General features: G+C 48.7%; 1 protein-coding gene across 5 annotated transcripts in view; it reads right to left on the bottom strand.

The window, feature by feature from the left end:
* Window positions 1–27,942, bottom strand: part of VAV2 (vav guanine nucleotide exchange factor 2) — a 121,857-nt gene that overhangs the window by 36,892 nt on the left and 57,023 nt on the right. For all 5 annotated transcript variants that reach the window (XM_015644634.3, XM_015644637.2, XM_033518347.1 and 2 more), the window contains exon 3: window positions 9,809–9,867. In XM_015644634.3, coding sequence (XP_015500120.1) covers window positions 9,809–9,867 — 59 coding nt within the window. The remainder of the gene's footprint in view (window positions 1–9,808; window positions 9,868–27,942) is intronic.

The raw sequence follows: 27,942 nt of genomic DNA, 5'->3' as shown, positions 1-27,942 counted from the left end.
TTTGCTCTTCCCCAGGAGTTCTAAGTGTAACAACACAATTTAACTTAGCTCTACCAAGAGCCACTATTTGAAATGTCTCCCTACTTTTGACTTAAGCTCCCTTATAGATCCATTTAGGTTATTTTTTTGTCACTGAACACACCTGAGCTAGATGCAGACACGGATTTGATGTGGTGGAGAGCTCTGCTCTCACTCCCACCCCACCAGATCCCTATCAAGGCAGCACAAAGAAAAGCCAACTGGGAGATCTTTTAGCCCAGTTGTTTTAATTTCTCACAAGCACAGGGGTTTCACTGAGAATGAGTCACACCCTTGGCCCCAGCCATGCAGGGAGCAGCATCTCCATCCAGGTGGGTGAAGGTGCTGCACCTTCCCCAGCCATGAGCTCCCCAACAGCAAAAAAAACTGGTTTGGGACCAATCTCTGATTGAAAAGAAAAAAAACTTTTATTTTTCTTTTTTCTCTGAGAATTTTTTTTTATTTTTTTTTATTAAAATGGGTAAAAATGTTGTCAGTCAAAAGATCTAAAAGTTTTAACCCTGGAGAAGTGTTAAAGACCTCCAGGCACATTGCAACTTCATGTGTAAGAGCTCAGTATAGCTGGGAATACCCAACAGTAAACGAGTATTTTGACTCCACTGAAACCCAACAGGTCTGCAGAGATCCTGATTTATTAAAATTCATTTGAAAATGTCTCTTATTTCATATCTTTAGCTAAGCACCAGCTTCTTTTCCTTGGCCACCATGTAAAACCACCTGCTGCTCCATCCATCCTCGAGGGCCGTGCCTGGGCTGCTGTGAGCCCCAGATGAAAAGCAAAAGCCCCCAGTGCCATCAAACAGAGCTGAACAGGCTCTTAAGAGATAATAAAGCTCCCAAAGTAGATTCCTTCACAAGCAAACCCCACAGCACCCCACAGCATCGCTTTCAGAGATCAAAGGAGGGAAGGGAAGTGGGATCGATGTGATGTGTTTGTTTCAGAGCTGAAAAGGGAAGAAAAGACCAAGCAATTTGTTGTGGAGTTTAGAGTGAGCTGCTCCTCTGGAGGGCAGGACTTCCAGCACGATGCTGCTTGACATGTGATGCAAAGCACCCCCTTGATCTTACAAAATATTTTGGCTTTCTGGATGTCACAGAGCTCCCTGCAAACGGGACACAGGCAGAGCCAGCCACTGCCACAGCCCATCACCCACGGGGACAATCAGTTCATACTTCACCAGGCATCTCATGCAAGAAAAAAAACCCCCCCTCGCTCTCAGGGTGCCCCATGATCCCTCCCACACCACATCCTCACCATCCATCCCTGCACAGGGAATCTCTCAGCGCTCCCTGGCTGCTCCTTCCTCTGAATTATTTAATGGGAAGAGCCAGGTAGGCTGCAATTCTAACAGCACTAAACAGGGAGCTTTATTTATTTATGAGCATATCTCAGCATCTGGGCTGCCTTGTCCTAGCAACTGAAGGCAGCTCTTCACCTCTGCAGAGAGCAGGGATGAGGCAGCTTCAGTCTGATCATTTTGTACAGCATCATCTTGGCCTCAAATCCACATGGGACAGAGCGAGGAGGACCCAGCACGCTTTATTTACTGTTTTTCCAGTCTCCACTCTGATTTCTTGGGGTCAAACAGCAGTCCTGGGAACAGCAAGCCTGGTGAGAAGCAGAGAGGGAGGAAATGTCCCACTCAGGGCACTCCATCCCAAGGAGCTGTTCCCACTTGAGGCTGCTCTCAGTGGAGATGCTTTGTCAGGGAGATCTGCAAGGAAGTTTTCCAGCCTCGTGCTAACGCCCTCAGGAGTCTAAAGGAGGTGATTTATCCCTTTCTGGAGGGGGATTCCACCCTCCCAGCACCAGCAGGATAATCTCCCCCTGTTTTCCTAAGACCAGGGATAACACTTGAGTGTTTTAAAAAAGCAGGTGGAGCGTGTGACACCCGGGAAACCTGAGCTGCTCCCATCTGCCGTCCCTTCTGTGAGGGATTTCTCCCATAATGGGAAGGACCAGAGCCTCAAGCTGGTGCAGAGGAGTTTCTGCAGCTCTGCTGGGATGGACAGAGCTGTGCTGAACCCTCCTGGCAGACAAATATTTCTGTGGTGTGGAACCTACAGTCTGAAATTACACCCTGCAGGGCTTCCAGCTCCCCTGGCTGGGTGTACAGACCCCCTGACGTCTCTGTTTTGAAGGAAAAGTCATGGCAATGCAAAGGAAACCCACAGGACACTGATTTCACCCACGTTTTGGGCTTCAGGCTGTGTTTCCATGGGAGTTTGGGAGTGGGGTTCTGTCATAGTTTTCTATTTCTCTAATGCCAGCTGCCCGGAAATCTGTCATTAGATCTTCTCCTCCCATCTCACATCTCTCCGAGGTGTGCAGGTTTTCAGCCCCACAGCTCCTGTGCTTCCAGGAAAGTCCTTCTGTCCCACTGCCGAGGTTTAATGCTGCTTCAGTCCCAACATTTCAGACTTTGGCTGTTCCCAGGACATCATTTTGGTAGTTCCAACCTTCCCCTTTCCTTTTTTTGTCCTCTTTTTCTCCAGGAGGATGAGTCACTGGGGATCACCCCATTCCTGTGACTGTGCCCCCTGTCAGCCATCAGTTCTGCAATCCTGGGCCCACCACCCTGAGCACTCCTGGAGCTGCCCAAAGAAAACAATTTCTTCTTCCAAGACATTTACACAGCACTGAAAACACTTCCCTCACTGGCTTCATGGAATTAGGCAGATTAAAGCAGCAGGAATTCCCCAGGAGGTGGCTGTGAGCTGACCAGGGACCAGCACAGAGGTGAGAGCTGCCTCTCCAGCCCTGCCCTCATTCCAGCATCTCCAAGATCTGGTTCCCATCCCTGAAACAGGAGCAGCATCAAGCAATGATCTTGGTCAAGTGCTGTGAGATAAAACCACACTATTAATGCCCTCAAAATAAATTTATATAAAGCAGAATAGACTCAATTCTCCCCGTGCAGAACAAGACACATCAGAGTATACCAAAAGCTGCTGAATTTAATTAAAATCACACTTTTCTGTTACATTACTCATCTCTGGAAAGAAGCACCTCACGTGGCGCCAAATTTTAGACACATCCTCTGAAAAATTACAATTTGCTTTTATTTGTGGTCTGGAACTTGCAGAAATTCTCACAAGATGAATTCTGATGGAAATTCAGCAGGGAAAGAGTGAGTTACATCACCAGCAACACAGAGATGATGATGATGATGACGATTTTTCAGACAGCACCCAAGGGTGAGCTGCAGGCCCTGCTTTATGCTCAGCTCCAATCTGAACTGAGTATTTCTGGAGATGAGAAGACAAGAAAATAACAGCTCGTATAATTTTATGTTTCAACACATTATCGCCTTTTTAAAAGCTCCTCGTGTACCAATGCCTCGCTCGAGAAAGAGGGATGATTTTCTCCTCACTTCAGCTCCACATTGATGAGAACAGATGGGTAAAATCAAAAAGGGAATCCAGAAATGTCTTTATTGAAAAGAAAGGGAAAAAAAAGACCCAAATCCTGTGGGGTAACAGCACAACCAACCATGAGGGAATGAATGATTGTCCCAGTAAAGATCTGGGATGCATCCCATCATCCAACAACATCCACTGCCTCACACTGGAAAACACAAATCCTGAAATCCCTATTTTTAACTTGCAGCAAAACAGCACAAGACCTTTCAGCACTCTTGAGTTTTTCTGCTGTACCTGAGCAGCTGCCATCCCATGAAATGTGTGCCAAGAAAAATAAAATAATTATGAAGATCATAATTTTGCCTTTCTCTGCCTGATTCCAGCACTGCTGTCTGCAGGGAAAGCACCACCAGCACATCCCAGCCAAGAGGGGCCCAACTGTGAAGCATAAACCAGCTCCAAACAGCCCATTCTGAGGGTCACAATGAATCCCTTCCCCAGTGAGGTGCAGACCTGGGCTGTCCCAGAGCATCCCACAGCCCATGGCAGTGTCCCTTTCCCCCAGTCCCCCTCTATTGGACCAGCTGGACCTGGAGCCCTTCTCCATCCTTGGAACATCCTTGGGGCAAGAACTGCATTTTGGGAAGACAATCAGAGGCGCTGGGAAGGTCCCCCAGGGTGGGCAGGGACACAGGAGCTGCCTTTGCTTTGTGAGCAGATGCTGACGGGGTGACCTCAGCATCCCCCAGCCCACCAAGCAGCCCTGCAGGAAAACATGTCAGGGATATTTTTCAGGCTCTCTGTGAGGATACAAACTTGCCAAAATAAATGTGTTAAGAACGTTTGTTTTTTGTTTTTGTTTTTTTTCTTAAGTGGGAAAGGAGCTGCTTTTCAGCCAAGGATTCTGCTTATCAGTGCATGGAGGAGCTTGATGGTGACTCCTGAAGGTTTGGTGGTGTCACACAAAATCTCCACACAAAACAATCTCCACCTGACCTCCTGCTTGTGAGGTCTGGAGCTTCCCTGAGCTTGTGCTGGTGACCAGTTCCAAGACTGGTCCCAGTTCCAGGAGAGCTCTACACAGCAGCTGGAGCTGTTTCCAGACACGGATCCTCCCACAGCCTTCTCCATCCATTTTACAGCAGCCCTTAAAGTGTGTACAAGGAAAAACACAACGGCAGTAAAAGAATAACGGGCACAGTGCAATTCCAGAGAGCCGCTGGCAGGGAATAAAACAGTCCTTGTAAAACCAACCTTCAGGAGAAGAGGTGCCCTAACAACCTCCTCACCACAAGACACTTGAGGACTTAATTGTTAGCACACCTTTAATTGCTTGCCATTTTCACACCCAGCTGGATCTGCCTCCCATCCCCAGGGGCAGGGGGGGATCAGAAACCAAATCAGATCTGCAAGAAGCCTCCAGCACGATGGAGAACCCTTGCAAAGGCCACAAAAGTGGGTCCAGAGGAGGGCAACGAGGCTGGTGAGGGGCTTGGAACACAAGACCTGTGAGGAGCGACTGAGGGAGCTGGGGTTGTTCAGCCTGGAGAAAAGGAGACTCAGAGGTGACCTTATCACTCCCTGAAAGGTGGTTGTAGACAGGTGGGGTTGGCCCCTTTCACCTGGCAGCCACTGACAGAACGAGAGGACACAATCTCAGGCTGTGCCAAGGGAAATATAGGTTGGATATAGTGAAATATTTTTCACTGAATGGATAATAAAGTACTGGAATGGCCTGGCCGGGGAGGCAGTGGAGTCACCATCCCTGGATGTGTTTAAAAACAGACTGGATGTGGCACTCCAGTCATGGTGCCATGGTTTAGTTGAGGTGGCAGGGCATGGGTTGGACTCTGATCCTGGAGGTCTCTTCCAACCCAGTGATTCTGTGAAAGATCTTCCCCTATCTCCCTCCAGGACAGTGAGGAGGATCCTGATCAACTCCAGCTTGTGCCACCACATCTTCTGCAAGCAGAGGGGTTTGCACCAAACCCTTCTTACAGGGTCACCCCCACTGCAAGCAGAAGGGTCAGCCCACACCACAGTGGGGCTTCAGTCAGGTGGGGAAATGGGTTAAAGTCATGAAACCTGGGCAGAACTCCAGGCTGAATCACTGAGGCATCTCCTGATCAGCCAGGGACACACGCTGGGATCACAGGCACTCAAGTTTTGCAGAGCAGGGGCTGCAGGTCCAGTCCCCTGTGCCCCCTGGGCACCTCCTGCCAGGACTGCTGCTCTGCCTCTCCCTTCCCATCCCTCCTCCTTTCCCCCACACACATCCTGATATTCCTGGCAAGCTGTTAAGTGCAGAAACTCCAGGGCTGACAATGCTGCAATCCTCATTCTGAGCCCCTCTGATGCTTCATCTGGGCAAAGGGGAGCGGGGATGAGGGCTGGCAGCAGGCAGGGGCTGCAGGGAACTCTCCTCTGGATCAATCCTCACTGCTGGTGCTCGTTTGGCTGCCTTGGATGTGCCTGGAGGTGGCTCTGACCCGGGCTAATCCCAGGGTTGAGCTTTTCTCCTCTCCCCTCTCTGTCTGCACTGTGGAGATGGGACAAATCACAATCCTGGAATGGTTTGGAAGGGACCATAGGGATCATCTCATTCCAATCTCCCTAATCCAACTTCCACTAAACCAGGCTCAGAGCCCCATCCAGCCTGGCCTGGAACACTTCCAGGGATGGAGCATCCACAGCTTCTCTGGGCAACCTGTTTCAAAAAACACAGAGACAGGATGGCCAAGATGGCCATTTCACAGGGTGCCCATGGGCAACCCAGCCCTGACAGCCACTCCCACTGGATCTGGACTGGTCGATTTTTCTTCCAGGTGACACAAAGGGGTCCTGCCTTGGCCCCAAGAGGGGGAAAACTCATCCCTGTGTCCTTCCCTCCATGGCCCAGCCAAAGCATCACCACTGCTTCTGTGAGAGAAAACCTCTGACAACCAGGATTTGCCTTCCTGCCCACCTGCAAATGCTTTTAATGCTCTTTTATCAACTGTGGTGCCTTCTGAGGAGAGTCATCCAGAGGTTCAGTTCATATAGAAAGGATTTACTCAGATTTAGGGCCTCCATAAAGGCCTCTGAACATGCAAACCTGTTCCTGCTCTCAGCTGGGCTTTGCTGTGCACACATTAAAAATGCAGGCAGGCAGCACGGGCCAATATTCCTGAACCTCCTGCTTTGCCTGCAGAAGTCTGCTTCCAGGAAAAACACAGATCTCAGGGAGATGAATAAACACATGCCCCCTCCTCTGCTCAGAGCTCACTTCCAGCCCCCAGAGCACGAGGAGGATGATGGAGCCCAGAGGATGCCAGGATGCCACAGGCAGCAGGGAACAGTCGTGGCTGTGGCAGCAAAGTCTTAAGGGGAAACAGAAAAAAAAAGCTTTAAGAAAATAATTATAATCCTGGTTTATTGGGACCTGCAACAAGAAGTCTTGCTGTCCTCCAGAGAGCTGAGTTTGCTCAAGAAAACTTGGAAAGAAAACTCGGAAAGGGAATGAAAATTCTTGCTTCAAAGCACAGGAGAAGCTTTGCACAACATCCCTGTGCAAAAATCACACAGCTACAGAATCCTCCAGGCTGGCTGGGGAGTGCCAGTCAGAGTGGGATGGGGTAATGGAATTAGGGCTGCAGTGGAAAATCCAGGCATGGATAATAAAGGCTCCTTGTTCAGGGACAGCCAGGGATGGAGCACAGTGGAACTTCTCCCTGGAAGTGCTGACAGTCCTCCAAAAAGATGGAGGGAAGGATGGGAACCAAAACCAATTAAATAAATCTCTCCTGAGCTCTTTGTCCCTGTGCACAATCCTTTGGGACAACAGAGGGATCAAAATCCCAGCAGAAATCCCATCAGCACAGAGCCCTTCCTGCAGGGCTGGCCCCTGGGATGGGGACAAGGCAGGCAGAGGATGGTCACATCAGGGCTGCAGCTACAGCTGCTGCACATTGGGCACATTGCAAACCAAACACTGCATTCAGGATCGAGTTTTTACCCTGGTTTTGCTGCTTGTTTCTTGGAAGAAACACTCTGTCATCTCCACAGAGCTATCCTGATAGCTATCTGCAGTACTATGGGAAACAGGGTTCCTCTGCCAAGGTTCCTGTAGCCAGAAATTATTAAGACAGAAAGAGTGATTTATTTTTTTTTTTCACTGAACAGCACACAAGATTGATTTTTATTTTTCTCCACACCATGAAACTTATTTAAGGACAAGTAACAGGCTTTGGGATTTATTTCACTCTTAATTTGCGTGATCCTGATTCTCAGACCCTATAATAGGGATTGGAGCAGAGCCACATTTGTGCCGTGGGGCTAAAGACCATACAATCCACCCAGAATCCGAATTTCACTGTATTTAGCATGGTTTTAAGCACTGTGCCTGAGCCAACAAGGTTTTTCCCACTTCCAGTGGAAGCATCTTCACTGGGAGAGGGAAGAGCATGGACCCCAAGGAGCTGAGGCAGTGGTGGCTGATGTGAGCAGTCCCTTCAGGGAGCCAGAGCTGCTGCTGGTTCCCACAAGATTAGATTAATTCAGATAAATTCATTTGAGATTAGTTTTTGTGATGGTGCAGAAAGAGATCACCTAATTTAAAGGAAAGAAGATGCAGCAATGGACAAAGGAAGGGCTCTGTGGCTGTAGGGACAGCGAGGTGGGAGGGAACATTCCCAGGAGGGAAATTTTCCTGGAATTACAGAATTTGTTTCTAGTCTGTTCTATTTGCCAGCTAAAGGAGTGACAGCACTTTCTGTTCCTGCAGAGCTGGAGGAGAAACAGGGTTAATTCACAGGAAAACAGGGTTAGAAGCAAAGGCTCACTGAGCTCTCTGCTACTCTTGTGTAATTACGGTGCCAAAGGCTTCCAAGATAAAGGATTTTAGTGGGAACTGTAAATGCCAGTTGTAAAACGAATGAGAGAAAGCCACACACCCACAAGAATAGCAAAGCCTCCCTTGTCCCTGATCTCAGCTATGTCCAACAACCAACAGGGGCTCAACCAAAGCATTCCCAGGGGATGGCAGCTCCTTCATCCTCTGAGCTGGATCCAGGACCTCCCTCCCTGCCTTGGGAAAGGCTTTGCCAGGGGTGACACCCTGGGACCCTCCCAGTGATGCCCCAGGACTTAAACCCAGCCCTCAGCAAGGCCCTGCAGTTTGTGCACACGAATCCCCCGCTGCTCCTGGCCTCCAAACTCCTTGGATGTTCTTTTCCCTTAAAACAAAAATCACTGCAGGCTCCTCCAGGACTCAGGGCTATTATCAAAACAAACAGTCCCTAACTTACAACAAATCTTTCCTCCTCAAACCCTCGCCCCCTGCATCTCCCCCCAGCCCTGCTGGGATCTGGCAGATTCGTGTTTAACAGATGGGAAGGCTCCGAGCTGGTTTTACACGTGAAAAGCTGTTCCCCTCCAGCAATCTCAGCACAGACAAGGCAGGGAAAATATGTTCCAACAGTGGGAGTGGTGGCAGGGGGTGCTGGGGATGGGTGGCAGGGCTGGGAGTGGGGCAGGGACCTCATCCAGCCTGAAACTCTTCATCCTGGCTGTGCCTGGCTTGGGATGTGCCACAGATCCCCACCCAGAACAGCAGCAGGACACATGCTGTGGAGAAAATCAGATGTGTTCTGTAGCTGGGGGGTGAAAACTCACACATTTCCCTCCCAAAAAAACAAGGAAAAGGTAATTTAGGCTGCAAGCTCATCCCTGTTATAGCCGTGGTCCTAATGAGATGTTCCCAGATTAATAATCCAAATGCACTCGAACAAGGAAAGCAATTGCAAAGCAATTTTGCAGGGAGCTGAACAAAGAGCAGGATAACAGCTCTGCTTAATAGGGGCTGTCTGCTGCTTTGAATTCCTTCCCCAGTGCTCCCTCAGCTAACAGAGGAGGAGCAGGCAGCACACCTTGGGTGCCAGGGCACTCCTCCCACCCTCACCAAGGATGTGCCTGTGACAAAGCCAGGGGACATTTCCCAGTTGTCAAGGGCAGAAAGGCCCTGGGCTGCCCTGCACAGGGACAGTGGGGACAGTGGGGACAGTGGGGACAGTGGGGACAGTGGGGACAGTGGGGACAGTGGGGACAGTGGGGACAGTGGGGTGATGCCACAGCTCCTGGGCACTGCTGACTTTCCTGGGATCCCTCATGAAGTTGAGCAAAACCTCCAGAGACACCAAAACTCACCCTGCTGCCCTTCCTGGCACAAACAGCGTACACAGCTCCTCATATTTTCACTATTTCATCTGAAATTATTCCCAAGCAGCTGTAAGGACCCTCCCTACATCCCAAAGACACCCCTGGTGTCTGTTTAACCTTATCATGGGCAGCTTCTAATGAATCTGATGTGATTAAATACAATGAACATGGAGAGATGTTATTTTAAAGCATCGTATTGAAAGGATCTTACCTAATTCCTTTGGTTTGAGCAATACTGTGGAAGGAGAGCCTGGATACTGCAGAGATCACCTGGAAATGAGAGAAAAAGATGTTGGTGTGCTTAATGATGACACAGGAAGGTTTGGTGGGAGCCCAGGGATCCCCAGCCTGGTGCTTGGAGCTGAACCCCACTGGAATGGATGTGCTCAATCCCCCCTCAGTGTCACAGTGTCACCACCAGGGCTGGGAGGACACTGCCAGTGCAAACCCTGCTGCAGGTTCCACCACTGAGCACAAAAAACATTTAACCCTCAGCTATAAAGATATTATTGAACAGCTTCATCCGAGGAAACGCCATCCCCATACTCATTTAGTGAGCCCAGACCTGCCCTGACAGGTTTTATGCAACACTAAGAAGCACTGAGAAAACCCTCTTCATTTCTATTTTATTACAAAAGGATTACAACTCCTTTCGTGTCTCTCCTCACACAAAATGATCTTATTGAGGCAAATTTGCCAAGACTGAACGGCTCTGACTCCTTGCAATTCAATAAAGATGCATCATCAGTTTGTCAGAGGTGAGTGCAGACCATCGCCCTTTTCTGGCAGAAAACAGCCAGGAGTGATTCAACACCAAAATATTCTCATCAGCATTGCAATCAGAAGCAATAAAACCACCAGGTTTTTCAGAAAAACTCCCATTTTTTGATGGAAGTTTTAATTGCTAAGGGGAATTTTCAGTGAAGAGGAACAAAGAATGGGTTTGAGTCTTTTGTAGATTTAAACTGTGTTCTACTCTTGTTCATTCACCATTCCAAAGCTGGAGTTATTAAAACAAACCTCTTATTTTTGGACTGGTTTCCAATCTGCTGGGGTGGGACATGGATAAAGGGTGGGCTCCAGGTGGACAAACCCAACCCTCTGGGGGTTGATGCTGCTTGGAGCTGCCACAGGGACCCCTCAGATCCCTTCATTCAGGAATTTTACTTGGGATGCTCCCCTGGTTTGCTGAGGCACCTCCACTCCACCCAGCCAGGGACCACATCCCTGTTTTCTCCTGGGATGAACTCAGAGCCTCTCTGCCTCCCACATCTTTATCCCAGGACATCAGTGAGAGCCTCATCTCAGATCATCCTTTTCCTCCACACATTTCCAACCTTCATCCCTCCCACTTTTCATCTGCCATGAATTCCAGCCTGGCTGTCAGCTGCTGCTGCCCCACATGTGGAGCCAAAGCCAGGGCAGCAACCAGAAACCTGCCAGAGTCTGGTGTTCAGTGGGTGATTTCCACATGGAAAACAGGGAACAGAACATCCCTGAAAAGCTCCAGGGCTCATCACAGCACAAAACACCACCAGTGGTACCTGTGACACCAGCTCAGACAGGGCACAGAGACTGGAGGATCCACTGGTACCCCCAGCCCTGCTCCAGGGGACTTAAAATCGTGCCAGGGAAGTCCTAGGCTGACTGACTGAGTCTCTTCCATGCTCTATTCTTAGCCTTCTGAAGTAAAAATCCAGTTTATCAATCAGACAGTTCCCCTGTGGGGTTTGACTTCCAGGGAAATTTAAGAGGGAAGCTCCTGGTTCCCCTGACCAAGAAGGTTCCCTCTGTCCTTTGCTGCACAGCCCCGAGCTCTGCACATGCTGGCACATCAAAGCCTGGGCACTGCTTCCAGTGAGGAGCCAGCACAGCCAGGATCCCAAATCCACCCTCAGGTGAGGAAGCCAAACCACCCAGCGTGAGGGGTCCGGCACAAAACCCTCCCTGACACAGCTCCAGAAGGTTGAACAGTGAATGTCCCAATATCAGGGAATATTTTTCTCAATAACTCCTGCTAAGAGCAAGACAAGCCAAGTGCAAGGCCAGCTCCTCACAGATCCCAGCCAGGGAAGAGCTTAAGCATGTATTTGAAGGGAAGTAATCCTCTCAATTTCAACAGGATTAAACAACATTCTTAAAAGTAAATCACCCCTTAAGTGTTTGCTAAACCGTGTCTCATTTTCCCCTGTAAAATTTGCAGGCAAACCCAGGCCTGACTTGTGGCTCTGGGGTTGGGTCAGGATCTGTCCCACACCCACAGGGCAGCACGAGGGTTCCTGATCCCAGCTGAGGATTTTCTCTGCTTCTGGAATACCAGGACAGAGCAAAACAACTAAAACAGATATTCCAACCTGCCCCTGAGCACTTCAGGGATGGGGCAGCCTCAGCTTCTCTGGGCACCTCGTGCCAGGGCCTCCCCACCCTCAAATTCCTTCCCAATATCCCAATATCTAGCCCAAATCTCTTTCAGTTTAAAGCCATTTCCCCTTGTCCTGCCACTCCATCCCTTGCCAAAAGTCACCCTCCAAGTCATTAGAAGATGTTTGGAAAACTATTCTCTTATCTCTGCATTTTTCTTCCAGGAGATGTAGGGCTGTGGGTTTTAACAACAGGGGCTTATGCAGATTATTGCTATTATTATTACCTCTTCACCCATTCCTCAATGCAATTTCCTCCCTGGAAACTGCATTCAGCACACAAAATTACCATAAAAGCTATATATAACATCCCACTGACAATAAGATGGCAGGAATATAAACAGGAATATAAAGGTACCAAATGCAGGTGAGGCACAGACACTTTTCTCTAGCAGTGACCTGCCAAAGGGTTGGTGGGTAAATTCCTGGTGGTTTTGCCATGACAAGTGAGGGATGCCCTTCACATTCCTGAAATTCCAGTGTATTTGTATTTATGGGGGTTGAATCCAACCACCCAGCTGGTCACTGACTGACCAGAGAGATCATTGCTGCAAAACACCAGCACCACAAAGCGAGGCAAGAGGGCCCTGCATGTGATTTCGGGTTTAAAAAGGCACAGAGTTCTGCACTTCGTGGGAAAAAAGAAAGAAATTAAAAGTAAAATAAAATAATCAAGAGTCAAAGTGGGTTCCTCACACTCACTGGTCAGTTTGGGAAAAAAAACAAAGTGGGTAAAGAAATGGGATTTTTGAAAAGAATAAAAAAAAACACAATAGCCACACCACTTCCATAAAAAATTCACCACTTTTCTTCCTTACTTCCAACACCTTCTTTTAGGATTTACAGATTTTAAAATAAACCAAAGCCAAATAGAAAATAAATTACTATGCTCGCTGCTCTTCTACTTCCTACAGCATTGTTTATGCCTGATGGTATCTCTGAGCATCTAGAAAACTCTAAAATAAACTATTTTTTATTTCAAAAAACAAACTGACCCAGCTGGGCTGGAGAACACTTTGTAGAGGAGGAACTTTCCAGCTCTGGGTACTCCAGGAGTGACCCTGGGAGTGGGAATGAGCTGAGGGCTCATAGCCAGCACTGAGCATTTCCACAACAAACAGATTTGCTTGGAAGCAAATCAGGAGGTCTGCCCAACACTGATAACTCTGGGCAGAGACCCCTCTGTGCCATCCCATGGCAGAGGGGTTTTCACAGCCCAGAATTACACGGAATCGTTTTCTGCTTTGCCCCTAAACTCACAAAGGGCAAAACAAATCCTCAGGCCAAACATCCCCAGCCTCAGGCAGAAACTTGACCCCAAAATCAGAGACAAACTGATGGCATCTCTGAGCAACCAGAAAAACTCTCAAATAAACTCTCTCAGGTTTGAAAAAACAAACCAGCTGGGCTGGGGGAACACTTGGCATGGGAGGAACGCAGAGATATCATTTCCAAGCTGGATACGGCACCCCACAACCAAAACACTGATGGGAACAGTCCCAGGGACAGGAATGCTCAAAGAAAAGCAGTCCTCACTCAGAGCAAGGAGGATTTGATCCAGCTGCCTCCTGCCTGAGGTGCTGGAGAATCCTGAATTTTCTCCTGCTGGTGCACATGGCTGGGCAGCTCCTGTTTGCTCTTCTCCCTGCACACCTGGGCACTTCCCAGCAGCTTCACCCTCCTGGGCTGGGCACCACCTGCTGCCTGCAAACCAAGCTCTCACCAGCAGCTCCCAGCCTCCCATCTCTCTGTTTGCATATCCCTGTCCCAAACCAGCATGGTTTGGACCTTGGCTGGACCAGCCCTGGAAAACCAGAGGAGCGTGAGGGGAACACAAACCACAACCTGCTTGCTCTGGAGCAGTCATTTGTGCTCTTGCCTGGGGCATAAACTTGCAAGGGCCCTTTTCCCTGGACACAGAGCAGCCAGAACTGCTGCTGCTTCAGCATCCCAGGAATTTGCTGAGGAATTCCTTAAATCTCCATCTCCTGCCACAAGCTGGTACCTGAGAAGAGCATCAGCCCTGTTTGGGCAGGAGGAAATCAGACAACGTGCAATGTTTTCCTGGGATGCCAAGGGTGGGCACAGCCCCATGAAAGGATCTATCAGATGGATTTTCCTACACCCACCCTCTCAAGCTGGATCACATCCACCCAGCTGCCTGCTGAGGATGAGGCTGTCCAGTAATAATTGGTTTGGACAACAGGTTTGAGCTTTTCCAGTGCCTGCCTGGCTGATTTCCTCAGTGGCTCCACTTGGCCTGCCCAGGGATGCCACACTTCTCCCAGGGCCACTCATGCTGTTTGCTGGCATCCAGCTTCTGGAGAGGTGCCAGCTGAGCAGATTTGGGCCGATACACATTTGATAAGGATTTCAAATCAAAGCCAGGGAAGTTTTCCTGTGATGGTGTGTCCAGGCTTCTGTCCCTGTATTCACTGCAAGGGCCATGCAGCAGATGGGCAAGTGTGGGTATGGCAAAGCCTCTTCCCTCCTCCAGCAGATACCAAGAATCCTTCACTGGTACTTCCATTTGCTTTATTGCTGGTCCCAGAGCTCTGGCAGCTCCTCCTCTTCCCCAGCCCCACAGGGTGGTGAAGCCCATTTGCTGTAAAGCCCTGCTTTAGGCCACACAGTGTGTTTGAATGGGCTTCTAAAAACAACATTATTAAACCCTCACTATTTTGCATTAAACCCCATGATTTGGCCACATTACATGCTGGGGGTGCAAATATTAAATCACTGGGAAAAGCCACTGCTGATTTCCAGTGGGAACAGCACTCATGTAGGATTTTAACAGGTTTATTTTGGGCTCTTTGGGGCTGGCATCATGTCTGAAATCATGAAGCCTTTCAAGAATGAGCAGTCACTGCAAAACCATCACTGTTCCCTTACAAGCAGCAGAAAAGAACAATTCAGGTGGATTTATGGCTACTGCTAGAAAATCTCTGCACTCTGTCACACCATCATAAGTTATACAGATGCACACAGCCCATCTCCCATATTTAAGACACCAATTTGTCTTTTCCCATCACAGAAGAGCTGAGGAAGGAAGGGAACAGTGTCACACATCTTTGACGTGCCTAAACCCCGATGTCTGAGTGTCCAGAGGTGTCTGTGCTCCTCTGTCCCCACCCCACAGCAAACAGGGGCAGGACAGATCCCTCAATTCCCTGGGACACACAGAAGATCCAAAGGCAACAAAAGAGACAAAGCAGCACCAAGAGCCACAACCCAGCCCAGCCACAGCTCCCTGTGCCTCCCACAGCTCCCAAAAGCAGGAATTAATGCCCTGAAACTCCAGTGCCTGCTTGATGCTGCCGAGTTCCTCTAATACAACAGCAATAAAGAGCTGTTCTGCTCCTTAATGGGCTCTCTCCTCCGCCACGGCTGCTGAGCTGCTGCCTCGTTCAGTACTTTTATTATCTCTATGTGATAGCAGGGACTGGAGCGAGGAGCTGGCTTCCATGGGACTTAAAAAGCCCCAGGGGGAAACCCAGCGGTTTCTCAAGTGAGCCAGCACCAAAGCCAAGAGAGAAGAGCTGGGAAAGAACCTCCAGCTGAACACAGAGATTGATTTGATGGCCCTGGAATAGCCAGAGCGGTGAGCTCGGCCCTTGGGAGAGCTCAGAGCACCCATGGGTGCTGGAAGTGTTCAGGGCACTGGGAGAGAGGGTTGAGAGGGACACAGGTCACCCTGAGAATCAGGCCTTCAATATTGTTTTTTCTACAAGTTCTAGCCACTTTCCCAGCAAAGAAACTATAAACATAGGTGTTTATACATTCCATTAAAGATAGGCCTTTTGATGGACGTCTCTCATGGCCAGTGGGGTTGGGAAGGTGTTAACCTGACTATCCAATCCCTGCTCGTGGTCAGAAACCTATAAATACTGAAAGAATAAATAAAGAACACTCTTTCTTTCACCACACCTCAAACTGTGTCTGTGTGGCTCATTTTGTGTCCAGCAGTGACAGGACACACTCAGCAAAGCCTGAGAAGCACAAGTCAGACGAGCTTTCCCTTTGCTCAGAGCAATAATGAAATCTATTTGAGCAAAAGGAGCCAGCAGGGAGAAGAAACTGGTAAGAGCTCCACTTTTATTGCAGCTGGGATTTCAGCACTCTCCCAGTGGATTCCCAGAGACAAGGAGGATTCCCAGAAAGGCCTGAGCACTGCAAGTCTGATCTGAGGGCTGGCTGCTTCCCTCCAGATTAAAGATATTACAAAATTGCCTCTTAAGAAAAAAAAATTCCAGCGTGTAACTGGAGGGGAATCGTTTGCATGGCTTTGTGATGGTTACAAAAGGAGAATGTCCTTTGGGAAAGGAGGGTTATGAGGCTGGGGACTGGGCTTTTCCCCCCACCCAGGCAAATTACAGGGGGAAAACCACAAACAAAGCGGCTCCAGCAGGAGCTTGACTCAGGTGAGCACAGCCAGGGTGGCTGTGACAGCTCCATCAGCACCAGGCAAAGCTCCACACCCCACTACAGCCCCTCTGCTCTGTCCAGCTCCTTCCCTCTGCCCTAATTAGCCATTCCCTAATGAAGCTGGAAGGATGCCGAGCTGTGAGCAGCAGAAGAGGGAGCTGGAGCATGGGAGGGTGTGAAACGTGGGAGGACGTGGGCGCTGACGGCTCCGACCTCACCGAGCCCCTGCTGAAAGCCACCAAGCTGTGCTGGGCACTTGGCCCGGAAAGAGGGGCAGGAAGGGAGGAAAAAGGCAAAAAAAAAATCCCTAAAACCACTAATTAGCTTCAAATGCTGGTAAATAGGCTTACACAGGCAGTCTGCAAAGCTCTGAGCATGGAGCAAGCTGCCACAGACACCTCGTACCCTGTGTGGGACATCAGCAGGATCATTCCAGCAGCTCAGGGCAGAACTCATTGTGCCTCCAAGCTTCCATGGTCCAAATCTGGGCCATGATGCTCTGGATGGATCTCTGCAGGCTTTGGAGAGCCTAGAAAAGGCTCAGAGCTCAAGCTATGCTAAGCAGGGTGGTTATAATTATCATATCTGTGCTTTTCATGGATGTAACAACCAGAAGTATTCAAGGGAAAGGGTCTTGAAGAGAACTCCTGGCCCCACAGCACTGATTCAAAAGGAGAGGATGGCCAGACAACCCCAAAAATGGCTCCAATATTTGTCTTACACCACAGGGAACACCAAGACAGGCTAAACTTTGTCCAGTAACCAGCTGCTCCTGCTAAACATTTGAATTCAGTCAGATTTAATTAAGTTTGCTCCCCAAATTGTGGGTCAGCTGCTCCACAACCCCATCCCTTCCCTGTGCTAAAGGGCTCCAGGTCCTCCTGTGACCCCAGCCCATAACTCAGGGTGCCTGAAGTCAGGCACTTCAGCAAAACCCTCACCTTGTGACTCAAAAAGAGCCACCCTAACAAACTTTACCAGGGAAAAGCCCGGTCAGAGGCAGTTCCTTAGTGATTATTTGCACCCTAGGTAAAAACCTGCTCAGGCAGAGCATGGAAAAGGAGGAGCTCCCATTAATTCCTGGTGGTAGAAGGTGAGACAGGAGTGTGGCTCTGCTCTCAGCTCTCACCTGAGCTATCCTCATACCTGAAATCCTGCACTGGACTGGCACAGCTCACCCAGAAAAGCTGGGGCTGCCCCGTCCCTGGAATTGCTGAAGGAGGCTTGGAGCACCCTGGACCAGTGGAAGGTGTCCCTGCCCATGGCAAGGGTGAGACAAGATGGGTTTTAATGTCCTTTCCAAACCAATTTTTGGTTTTATCACTCCATGACCAGACTCAATATTAAAAAGCTGCTGCCTCAGCCAGCACACCCCATCCCAGCCCTTTCATCAGCTCTACCTTGACATATTCCAAGTGAATTCCAGCCAAGGGGAATTTCCAAGGGCTCCTTGCACACTGCAAGGAGAGGCTCTCCTGCAAAAACATCCCCCCCTCCTCCCCCAGTATTGATTTGATTTGTCGAAACAGATGGAAAAAACAGCTAGTCAGATGCAAAACATGGATATCCAAACCTGCTTCCAAGAAACTGGCTTTAATCTGTATTAACTTTAATCCCTTTCGATCAAGGCCTGGGATGTAAGCAGAAAATATTACAGATTTTCACATACCTTTGGTTCCCATTTCTGCTTGGCTCCAAAAGGGAGCTGTGAGGTCAGAGCAAAACATAGGGAGCACCAAAAAAGAAAAGTGGTTTAAGAACATTTTGCAAGTGCAAGAGAAATTGGGAGCATCCATATGAAACCAATCCACTTGCACAAAGAGTAATTTACCCATTGGAGAGAGAGAGAGAGAGAGAGAGAGAGCTTAAAATTCTCCTTGCCTGATTTCCTTCATCATTATTGCAGGTGCAAAAGGAAAAAAATGCAGCCAAATATAAAAACAACACAAAGGAAAGGGTTTAAAAGCTTTTTTTCCCCTGCATTTTGCAGAGCCCCCAGTTTCTGGCAGGGCCACAGCCTCCAGCACAGGTTTCTCCAGAGAAGTTTAGATCCTTTCCAGTCCCAGGGCAGCAGCACTGATGGGAGATGCCCAGGCCAGGAGCAGAGCCCATCTGCAGATGGACAGACCAAGGACAGGTTTGTCCCTCCCTGCCACACCCAGGGGTTTGGTTTTGGAGTCACCATCCCACTGAAACACTTCAGAGCTGCCCTGGTCCAAGCCCTAAAGGCAGAGGAAGCTTTTCCATTGATTCCTCAGGCTCTGAGCCCTGGATTCATCCTGAAGCTCTACTTAACTCCCCCCATCCTACCTGCAAAGCATCAGCTCTGCCCCAAGGAGCCTCAGGGAAGCAAAGTCCCTCCTAAAGCCCTTCTGCAGCAGCAGCTTAACCATCACAAGCTGTTTGAGACCAGCTGTGTTTTACAAATCAGGAGAAAAACTCGTTTAAGCTCAAAGAAATTCCTGTAATTCCAACGTACACAAAAGAGGCAGGAAGCAAACAGGAGTTTTTCAAGTGCACTGTAAAAGGCAGCTTTTAGAATTTGCCTGGGATTTGCTGCTTTGATTTGCTCAAAACCTGGAACCGCTGTGTTTGCAGGGATGGGAGACCTTTCCCATTGAAGTTTCTTTCCCTGCAGCTACACAGAGTCAGGGCTTGCAGCAGGAATCCCACTTGGCTCCACAGATGGAGGGGCTGCTCCAAGCTTCCTGAACAGGCACAGACGCACCTGGAGGAAACATCTTCACTTTCACAGCTTGAAGTTTAAAACAAAAAAAGGAGGGGAAAAGGCTCAGAGGAGAAGGGTGGTGCAGAAGAACTCGATGTGCTCGTGAGCTCTGGGAACACACAACCAGGAGAGGGCTGGAGCTCCCCTCTGCCTGCACTCCCTTCCCACCTCAAAACAGAGTGACATTGAGCAGAAACACTCAGGAACAGCAGGAGAGAAGCACAGGAAAGCAGGATGAAGTTCATTTCCTTAGACCTGATCCTCTCCCAGACTCCAGGGAGGAGAAGCACCTTGTATACTTGTGGGGTTTATTATCATTACAAACAGAATTCCCCCAAAGCCAGCCAGGTCTGAGCTGCCTCCTTGCCCCAGATCAGCACTAACAAGCCCCTTAAATATCCATTTTCCATGCACTGGGGACACTGGAACACACAACCAAATCAGCACAAACACATCACCAGGAGCTGCTCCAGCACCCTCAGAACGGCTCTTCAAACTGAGACATCTCTTGGTGCTACTGAGCTCCAGCTTCACCCTGGATTGTTTGCAAATACAAGGTCCTGGTTTCATGAGTAACTAAAAAACTTTGATAAGATCACCCTGAGCATCCTTCACCAGTTCAGGTGTGGGGCACAAGGAAGCAAACTTCTCCCTTCTAAACCCAGGAAACTTTAATTCAGATTATGATTTAAATTCTCATCCCTTCCTCCTGAGCTGGAAGAGGCTCCCAAATCCCACAAAGCCACATTCAGACATGTAATCAATCAGGGAATCATTTACCATCTCCTGCACCACTCTGCAAATGTCTGCAAGCATCCAGCAAGTCTGGAAAATAACTGACATGGACTTCAGCCCTCCAGTATTGCCAATTTAGCTGCTATAATTGTCCCTTCCAAAGTTTCTCAAAGGAAAGGAGTGATGCAGGCTGCCACTCATGGAGGCAGAACATTCCCACTGCTCCCTCCTCCTGTCCAGAGGGTCTGGAAGATTTCATATCAGAAACAAATACCCAATTTATCCAGCTTATTGATGTGAAGCCAACACAGGAATTCACTGCTCTTCACTCAGAAAAATAACCCATTCAAAGCTGCAGGATGCTGTAGTTGAACCTTTAGCTGTAGTAAGGAGAAATTCCTCATATATTTTCACCAGACTGTTTCCATCCACTGATTTTCCCTGTCTTGAGAACCTAAACCAGAGGGATGTGCTGAGATTCTGCTGCTGGCCTGACCCTTCCTGGACACCTCAGTCACTTCCTGCCAACCCAAAAGTGTCACCTCTGGGTTTCCTGGGAAACAACTGCGTTAAATTCCCCATTCCTAGAAAAACAGGCAGCCAGCAGGAGCTAAACCAGCATGTTCAGAAGACTGAGGGTAGGGAGGAGCAGCTTAGAGCAGAGAGAAGAAATTCCCAGCTTCTTAGGCAAGGTCAGGTCGCCTTTTCTGTGAGTTTGCATCATTTTGGAGGGAAAAAAAAAACCCTACAAATGTTTAAATTCTTATTCTGTAAGAAGAGCCACAACCAGGGGCCAGTGTTGAATATCAGAGCTCCTGATTTGTGTGTTTTATCCTTCCTCAATGCACAACTCCTGCCCAGTTTTCCAAGAACTGTTTCAAAAGGAGGAGAATCTGGCAAAGGACAGCTCTACCAGGCAAACAAACACTACCCACAAGCTTTTCTCTTTGCAATTATTCCATGTTTGACACAAATGAAGCCCCTCAAGACTGTGCAGTGCAGCAGCAGAGCCAAGACATCCGTGTGCAAGGATGCTGCTCCTCCTCTTCCCTGCCATTCCTGAAGGAGATAAAATGATTAGGTTTTATTTTATTACAGATTCTGCTTTGCTGGTGAAATACCTCCCAGAAATAAATGTAGTTTCAGAAATAAGTAAAGGGTTTTCCATCAATCATATCCTGAGCACAGAAACAACCCTCGCTTCCTCTCTGATTCAGTTCTCAAAATAGAAAGCCCTGAATTTCCCAAATCCATGATTAACTAGAAGCAAGAGGTTTCCAGACAAAACTCGCTGTCTGGAGCAGCCTCCTACCCCTGGGCAGGCAAATTCCTGGTCTGGGCTTTCCAAAGAGAATGGCACATCAGCCAGAGACCTCTGACACCGCCACAGTTTTTCTGTTTGTTAATCCTATGACATCAATTAATGCATTTCCACCTGCAGGAAGGCAGGAGCCTGGGGCAGAGAGAGCAGAACCCACAAGGCATTTTCCAGAGATACTCAGAAACCACCTCCCTTCCTCTCATCCTGTGGCAGAGGATAAATATACCCTCAAAGTGCTTTGATTTGACTGAGGATGTTAAATTTAGTCGCTTCTCTGTCTCTGCAGACAGCACATTTACTGCTCCGGGGATGACTGAAACATCACTCCCAGCACACTGCAAAGAGGCCCAGAAAAGAACTGCACTGAAAAAACATCCAAAATATGACAGGGTGTCACAGCTCACACATCACAGGGTGGAAAGGGAAGCTGGATGGGTTTCCACGGTCACTACTGCACACAGGGAAAGACAAGATGATCTAAGGGTGCCTTCAGGCCTAACAAATCCATACAGCTGTAAAAAAAAAGGAAAAAATATCATAGATTAGATCTTGTCTGTCTCCAAGAAAAAGAAGGAGTCAGGCATGATGTTTTCTGTCAGTGATTTAAGGTGAAAACAGCTTTGTGAAGGATGCTCAGGCAGACTCCCCAGCTGGACCCTTCAGTGTGAGCTGAGCTCTGCTCAGGACCTGCAGTGAGCCAGGATGGTTTAAAACAGCAGGGAAAGCAACGTGGCAGCTGGAGACCCCATCCTCAGTGGGGAGGGGAGGGAAGCAGCACATGGAAGGTGTTTGCATCCCAAGGGAACACGGTCCCGATGCTCCTGGTGACGTGCCTTCATCCCCCAGCTCGGTGTGCAGCGTCACAGCAGCTCCCAAAGTGTCACCAGCTGTTTATCAGCCGCTAAAAATGCGTTTAAAAATTAATAGGAACAGATTGAGCACGTCTGGAACACACAGAGAGGAGAAGCTTTGAGGAATTCCAACACGTGACTCTCAAATCGAGTGGGCTGGGAAGCGCCAGCCTTGGTACAGCAGAGAAAATGGCAAAAATACACTCACACCTCATCACACAGAGCAGGGGAAACGTGGCTGGAACCACCTCGTGCTCCTTCTCCCAGCCCTTTAACCAGACTTTGGAGACAAAGAACAGCTGGGCCCTGCACTGTGGTCAACCTGGGGTTGTAGGGGGAGGGAAAAAGTGGGATTTATCCATGTGTTAATACAGGATCCCATCACCACACCCCCCTGATGGCTCTAAGGGCTCAGGTTTGAACACACAATGTTGATAAAGGACATCAAGATGGATGAGAGTCCTTGACAATGCCCTGTGCAGGAGGGAATGAGGGTCCCAGCAGCCACAAAGGGAAAAACAGTTAAAAAAGGAACAGGAATTGCTGGTGCCAGCAGGGCAGAGTTATCAATAAATGCCAACACCCAAAACTCCATCCCAAAGGCCAGGGATGTAAATGTGAGGATGAGATCAGAGAAATAACTGCTGTCACCTCAGCTATGAGCAGGTCAGCCCCAGAGGGTCAGGGAAAACTCCCTGGAGCTCTTGTCCAGAACAAAGAGGTTTTGTAATCAAACAGGTAAAACTGGTTTCTGTCCTATGGAGCTCCTGGAAATGCCTGACAAGTATTTACTTGCGGGAACAGGAAACTGGGATTTGTTCTTAGCTGGCTCTCTTGGCATTTTCTAACTGCCAGGAAGAGCACAATAAAGTTACTGACTTCACAACCAGCAGGTATTTTACACAGGGCATTTTACAAAGCACAAAATCCCCCAAATCCCCAAAATCCCACGTCTGGATGAGCCCCTGCTCAGGTGCCCCATGTGGGGCACGGAAATCCACACTCAGATAACCTCGTGTGTTTAATGGCAGCAATGTCTGGAATTCCCAGAGGAGAAGCTCAGCCTGGTGTAAATCTCAAAACTGAGGAGTGGGACAGAGAAAAGAAAAAGGGCTTTCTGTTCTGATCAATACTGAGGAGCATTTTGTTTCTGTCCACTGAAAAAAGGCAATGTTTCCTATATGTCCACAAACAAACAAAATATTTTGCAATTTTGGATCCAAAAAAAGTTCCTGAAAATTGAGTTTTAATGATTTTTACCCCCATCTGCTATTAAGGCTGCTTTTTGTTCAAAACATCTTATTTTTTTTCATGCCATATTTTGGCCAGATGTAGGTGATGTGCTTGGACTGCAGAAAGGAGCATTTGATAACATTACCAAGAGATAACCAGCTCAGCCAAAGCCTTGCAGAAGAAAAAAAAAACCCTTTTATTTCAACTCCTCACCAGTGTCATCTCATCATCCCGCAGAGCAAACCAGTCTGCAGGGATGGATCTGAAAGGTTTGAATAATTCCCCATCAAAATCAACTCTACTCGGATGAGACTTGCACCAAAGCATCAAGACAGTACGAGACAGGCTGTGAAAGAGGGAAAATATATTCTTGTCAAAATGACGTTCCCCTCAGGAGTACAATCCCCACAAAAGCGTTTGCCCGCGCGCATTGTGTCGGCTTCCAGATCCTGCGCTTCTGAAACGCATTACGCCGGGTACTTGAATAATTATGTTTGACTTATTTAACAATTTAACATTCACATGCTCGGCTTTACATCTGGAGAAATAAAAATCACATGTTTGAGGGGCTAAAAGGGGGGGAAAGAAAGAGATGGTTTGACAATGTATGGATATTTATGCGGAAATAACATCCGTGAGGAGAACCTTCAGTCATGTCAATTCCCTCCCCCTTTGCTGGCTGGAAATGGGATTTGGAGTGGTGGGACTGGTCAGTGAGGAGCTGCAGTCATGGATTTGGGGAATTGGGTGCAAAGAGGAGGAGCAGCTTCTCCAGCTCGGAATTCCGTGTTCCCACCACTCATCCAGCCCCACTTCCAGTCACAGCTCAAAGGAGAAAGCACCCCAGGTGTGGTGTGTGCTGCCCTACAAAGTGAGCAGGGATCTGGGCTCACCTTGGCTGTGCTCAGGGGCACCCTGAAAATCACACCAGAGCCAAGTTTCCTCTCCCAGCAGCAGCATCCTGGACAGGGGAACACATGGTCTCCAACAGGGAAATAAAAGACCCTCCAAAATGTCCAACCCACACCCAACCAGTGAATTCACACAGGAGCCCCTCCCATGTTTTGCTCTTTTCCCACTGTACAGCCAGTGCATGGAGCATTTTCCTGACCAGACTGCCCAGTCCTGGGCCTCCAGACCCCACTGGGATCCAGCAGCAGCCCAGGGAGCCGGGATATGAGAGGGGGGAGTCAAGAGAGAGAGAGAGAGACAGAACTGTCATCACTGCAGCATCCAGGGAAAACCCAGGGGAATGTCCCTGCTGGTTATCACAGCAGGAATACCGAGGCAGCCCTCTGCTAACAGAGGTTCCACTGATGTATTTTTCATCAAGCTCTTTATTCTGCTGCAGACGTGGACTGTTATCAGCAATAAATGTTTGCAGGGTAGGAGGTGGTGGTGCTGATATCTGTAAAGCTCTGGATAACGGCTGATGAGCCCTGTACCAAAATAATTCAGTGTTTATTAAGACCTCCATTAAAAAACACAATCCCAGCTTGCTGCCTCTCACCCCTGTTCTTCACACCTGAACACCAGTGGGAGTTGGTTTGAGCCAGAGTTCTCCCAGGCTGCCCCCAGTATGGGCAGTTTCTCCTCCAGCCCTGGCACCAGCACGTGCTGTGCACTGCATTCTGCTCCTATAAAACACAGGATCTTTTCATCTCCTCATCCCAGCCCCAGCCAGGGCTCACAGCTCCAGCAGAAAAAGCTTCCATGGTGGATGAGCAGGAACACATCTGAAGCAATCAGACACACACAGAGCTGGGAATGTTTCTGTGGGTCTGTTGAGTGCGCTCAGTGATGTCTTCACTCCCTCCTGGCCCTGCAGCTGTTTCCCTGCAGATCCCCCGGGATGTTCTGACAGGAATTTCCCTCAGGAACTGTGTGCTGCCTGCTGGGGGTGATGGCATTGTCACCTCCCCTCCAGTGACTCCAGCAGAGCTACTGGGAGCAACCTCCCTGCCCCCTCGTCAAGCCAATTGCTTCATGACATTAATGATGTAAAGCAATTAAACATCCAGCCCCTCTCTTGCTCCTGACAGTGTTTCCTGCAGCTTTTGTGCTGACAGAGGCTCCCAGATGGGCTCCAGGGCATGGGCAGGTCCCAGCTCTCCTCTGGATCCTTGTGAGAAGGGCTCTCAAGTGCCCTTGGCCCTTTCCCTGCCTTTGGTTTGCTCCTTTCCACACAAGAACCTTCTTCTGCCCTTCCTAAGAAACCAGAGCACCTTTTCTGGGAGAGATGAAGGTGCCAAAACATAAACCCAGGGGCTCTCACCTCACCCCACACCCTGGCAAGGGGTCCCAGCTGCTGTCACCTGAAGCAGCACGTTTCATCCCAAACACAAATGCTCATCCCACAGCTTAGGAGAGAATTTTAAATGAAATATTAGGAGAGGAAGCCCAGCTGGGCCCATCCATGAATCCCAGAAAGCAAGGTGACATCCTGCTGTTTCCAACAGCATCTCCCAGATGATCCTGGAGATCCCAGTGCTGCTCCCAGCTCTGATGCAGGATTCAGATCTGTGGAAATGCCCATCTCTCCTCTCTGGCTGCTGGCCCTATCAGCACATCTGTGCTCCTGCCTTTGTTTGCCTGGGGCCACATCTGTCCCCAGAGCTGCTCCTGTGCTGTGTGGGGCCATCAGGCTGGAACTGATACCTCACTGCAGGAAAAACTTCAAATAAATACAATTACAAATAAAGAAATAACACAGTGCAACCTGTTAAGTGAACAGCTGGGGTGCTCCTCGCCTGTTGTCACCAGGATTTTAACTTCAGAGTATTTCCCCACCCGGACACAGATGAGTCACTGGTGAATCTGCATTTGGGATGTAAAATATGGAGCTCTCCACTGCTCCATGTGCCATTCCCCTTCCCAAACCCCCTCTAAAGCTGCGTGACAGTCAGACAACAGAGTGGAAACTATAAGCTTTGATGAGGAAAAACTATGCAGAAAAAAGGCCAGAACTGTATTAAACTATATTAAAAAGCCATCACAGCAAGCAGTTCAAACAGCTCCCTGTAAAGCAGCTCAGCTCTCTGGGGCTCTGTTTAACAGACATCCTTTTATTAGAAAAAGTCGCTGAAGATGGCTGTTTAGCACTTCCAATAAAGCAGAGGTGGATGGGGATGGAGGTTTGTTTTTTTCCATTAAGATTACAGAAGGGTTTGGGGCTGAAAGAAAGGGAAAACCTCCAGGTCCAGGATTTCATTTCTGCCCCATTCATTAAAGTACCAAGAACTGAACTGGTCACAGATTGGGGGTGTTCTCTGACTTGGAGGGTCCAGCAGTCATCCAGGTGGTTCCAGCTGAGGAACAGGCACTTGGATGATGGAAATGAAGAAGGAAATGCCAAAAAAATAAAGTGTGATGAAAAGAGAGGCTCTGCAGCCAGCCCAGCATCTCCCCTGTCCCACACACCCCTCTGCACAGCTGGACACAGCTGGCTGGCATGTGGGGTGAAGAACACAGCATCTTTCATCCCAAAAACCCTCAAACCAGAATGCACAAGGCTGGCAGAAGCCTCCAGCTACACCATTGTGCAGAAAAAAATCTGGTTTTTGAGCTCCACAGCCAGTCAAGGGCAGGAATTACAGCACACAAGGAAGGAACATCTTCCCTGGGAGAGCCAAGCAGGGCAGGGGGGCTCCTGTGCTCTCAGAAAGTTGTAGCTGATGCTCTTCATCCCCCAAGAGCTGCCAATAAAAATCCTTTCCTGGTCCTCCCTGCCAAACCTTTGGGCTGCTCCAGTTTTCTCACTGTGATGTGCTATTAATGTTCATTATCATCAAGATCTCGCAGTGCCAGCGAGATTGGGTTTGTTTTCCACCCAGGCTTGTGCTTCCCACATCTCAAATCCCAGCACAGCAAAAAGAGGGGGGAAATGCCTGGAAAACAAGTGAAAAATATTTAAAGGATTAGGGAATAATCTTGGAAAGACCATGGGATGTCCAGGCCCTGAGTAAGGCGACACCAACTTCCACCCCAGTTTTGCATTAGAACATTAAAAAATGATGCAAAATTGCCTTTGATATGAGAGAAAGATGACCAGGGAGGACATCTGGCTTTAACCAGATGATGTTTAGCTGATGTTTCCTCCACACACCCCTGTCTCCAGGGCAGACCTCAGATTTGTTGCATTATCTAAGCTCAAACATGGCCAAAACAGGCTGGAGATTTTAATACCAATCCCACTGCCCGGCTTTTCCCACTTTGAGTATGAAGAGAGTGAGAGTTGAGACATGTAAAAAATAGCACCGTTAAAAATAACATTAAAAATGTTCCAATTTGGGCCCTCAGGCCTGCAGAGAAAGATGTTTCATTATCCAAGTCTCAGAAATTAATTATGCTTTAATCATTTTTTCACTAAAAAAAGCAAATCTTCTTGGCTTGCTTTGCTCTTGGAGGGGAACCCTGAGCCAAGCTCCACTCCTCCTTGTTCATCTCACCCAGGATCCAACCCCAGGGCTCACTGGAGCATCTGGGAATATCCCCTGGACCAGACCCCCAAGATCTGCACCCTTCCATGTCCCACACATGATGACAATTAATAAATGACACCATTAATAAACAGAGCATCAGGACTCCCTGTGTGCAGCCAACAAAGCATCTCCTCTCCCCCTCCAAAACAGG

This window comes from Parus major, chromosome 17, assembly GCF_001522545.3.
Source record: "Parus major isolate Abel chromosome 17, Parus_major1.1, whole genome shotgun sequence".
NCBI lineage: Eukaryota > Metazoa > Chordata > Aves > Passeriformes > Paridae > Parus > Parus major.
This window is presented reverse-complemented; position numbering and strand designations above follow the sequence as displayed.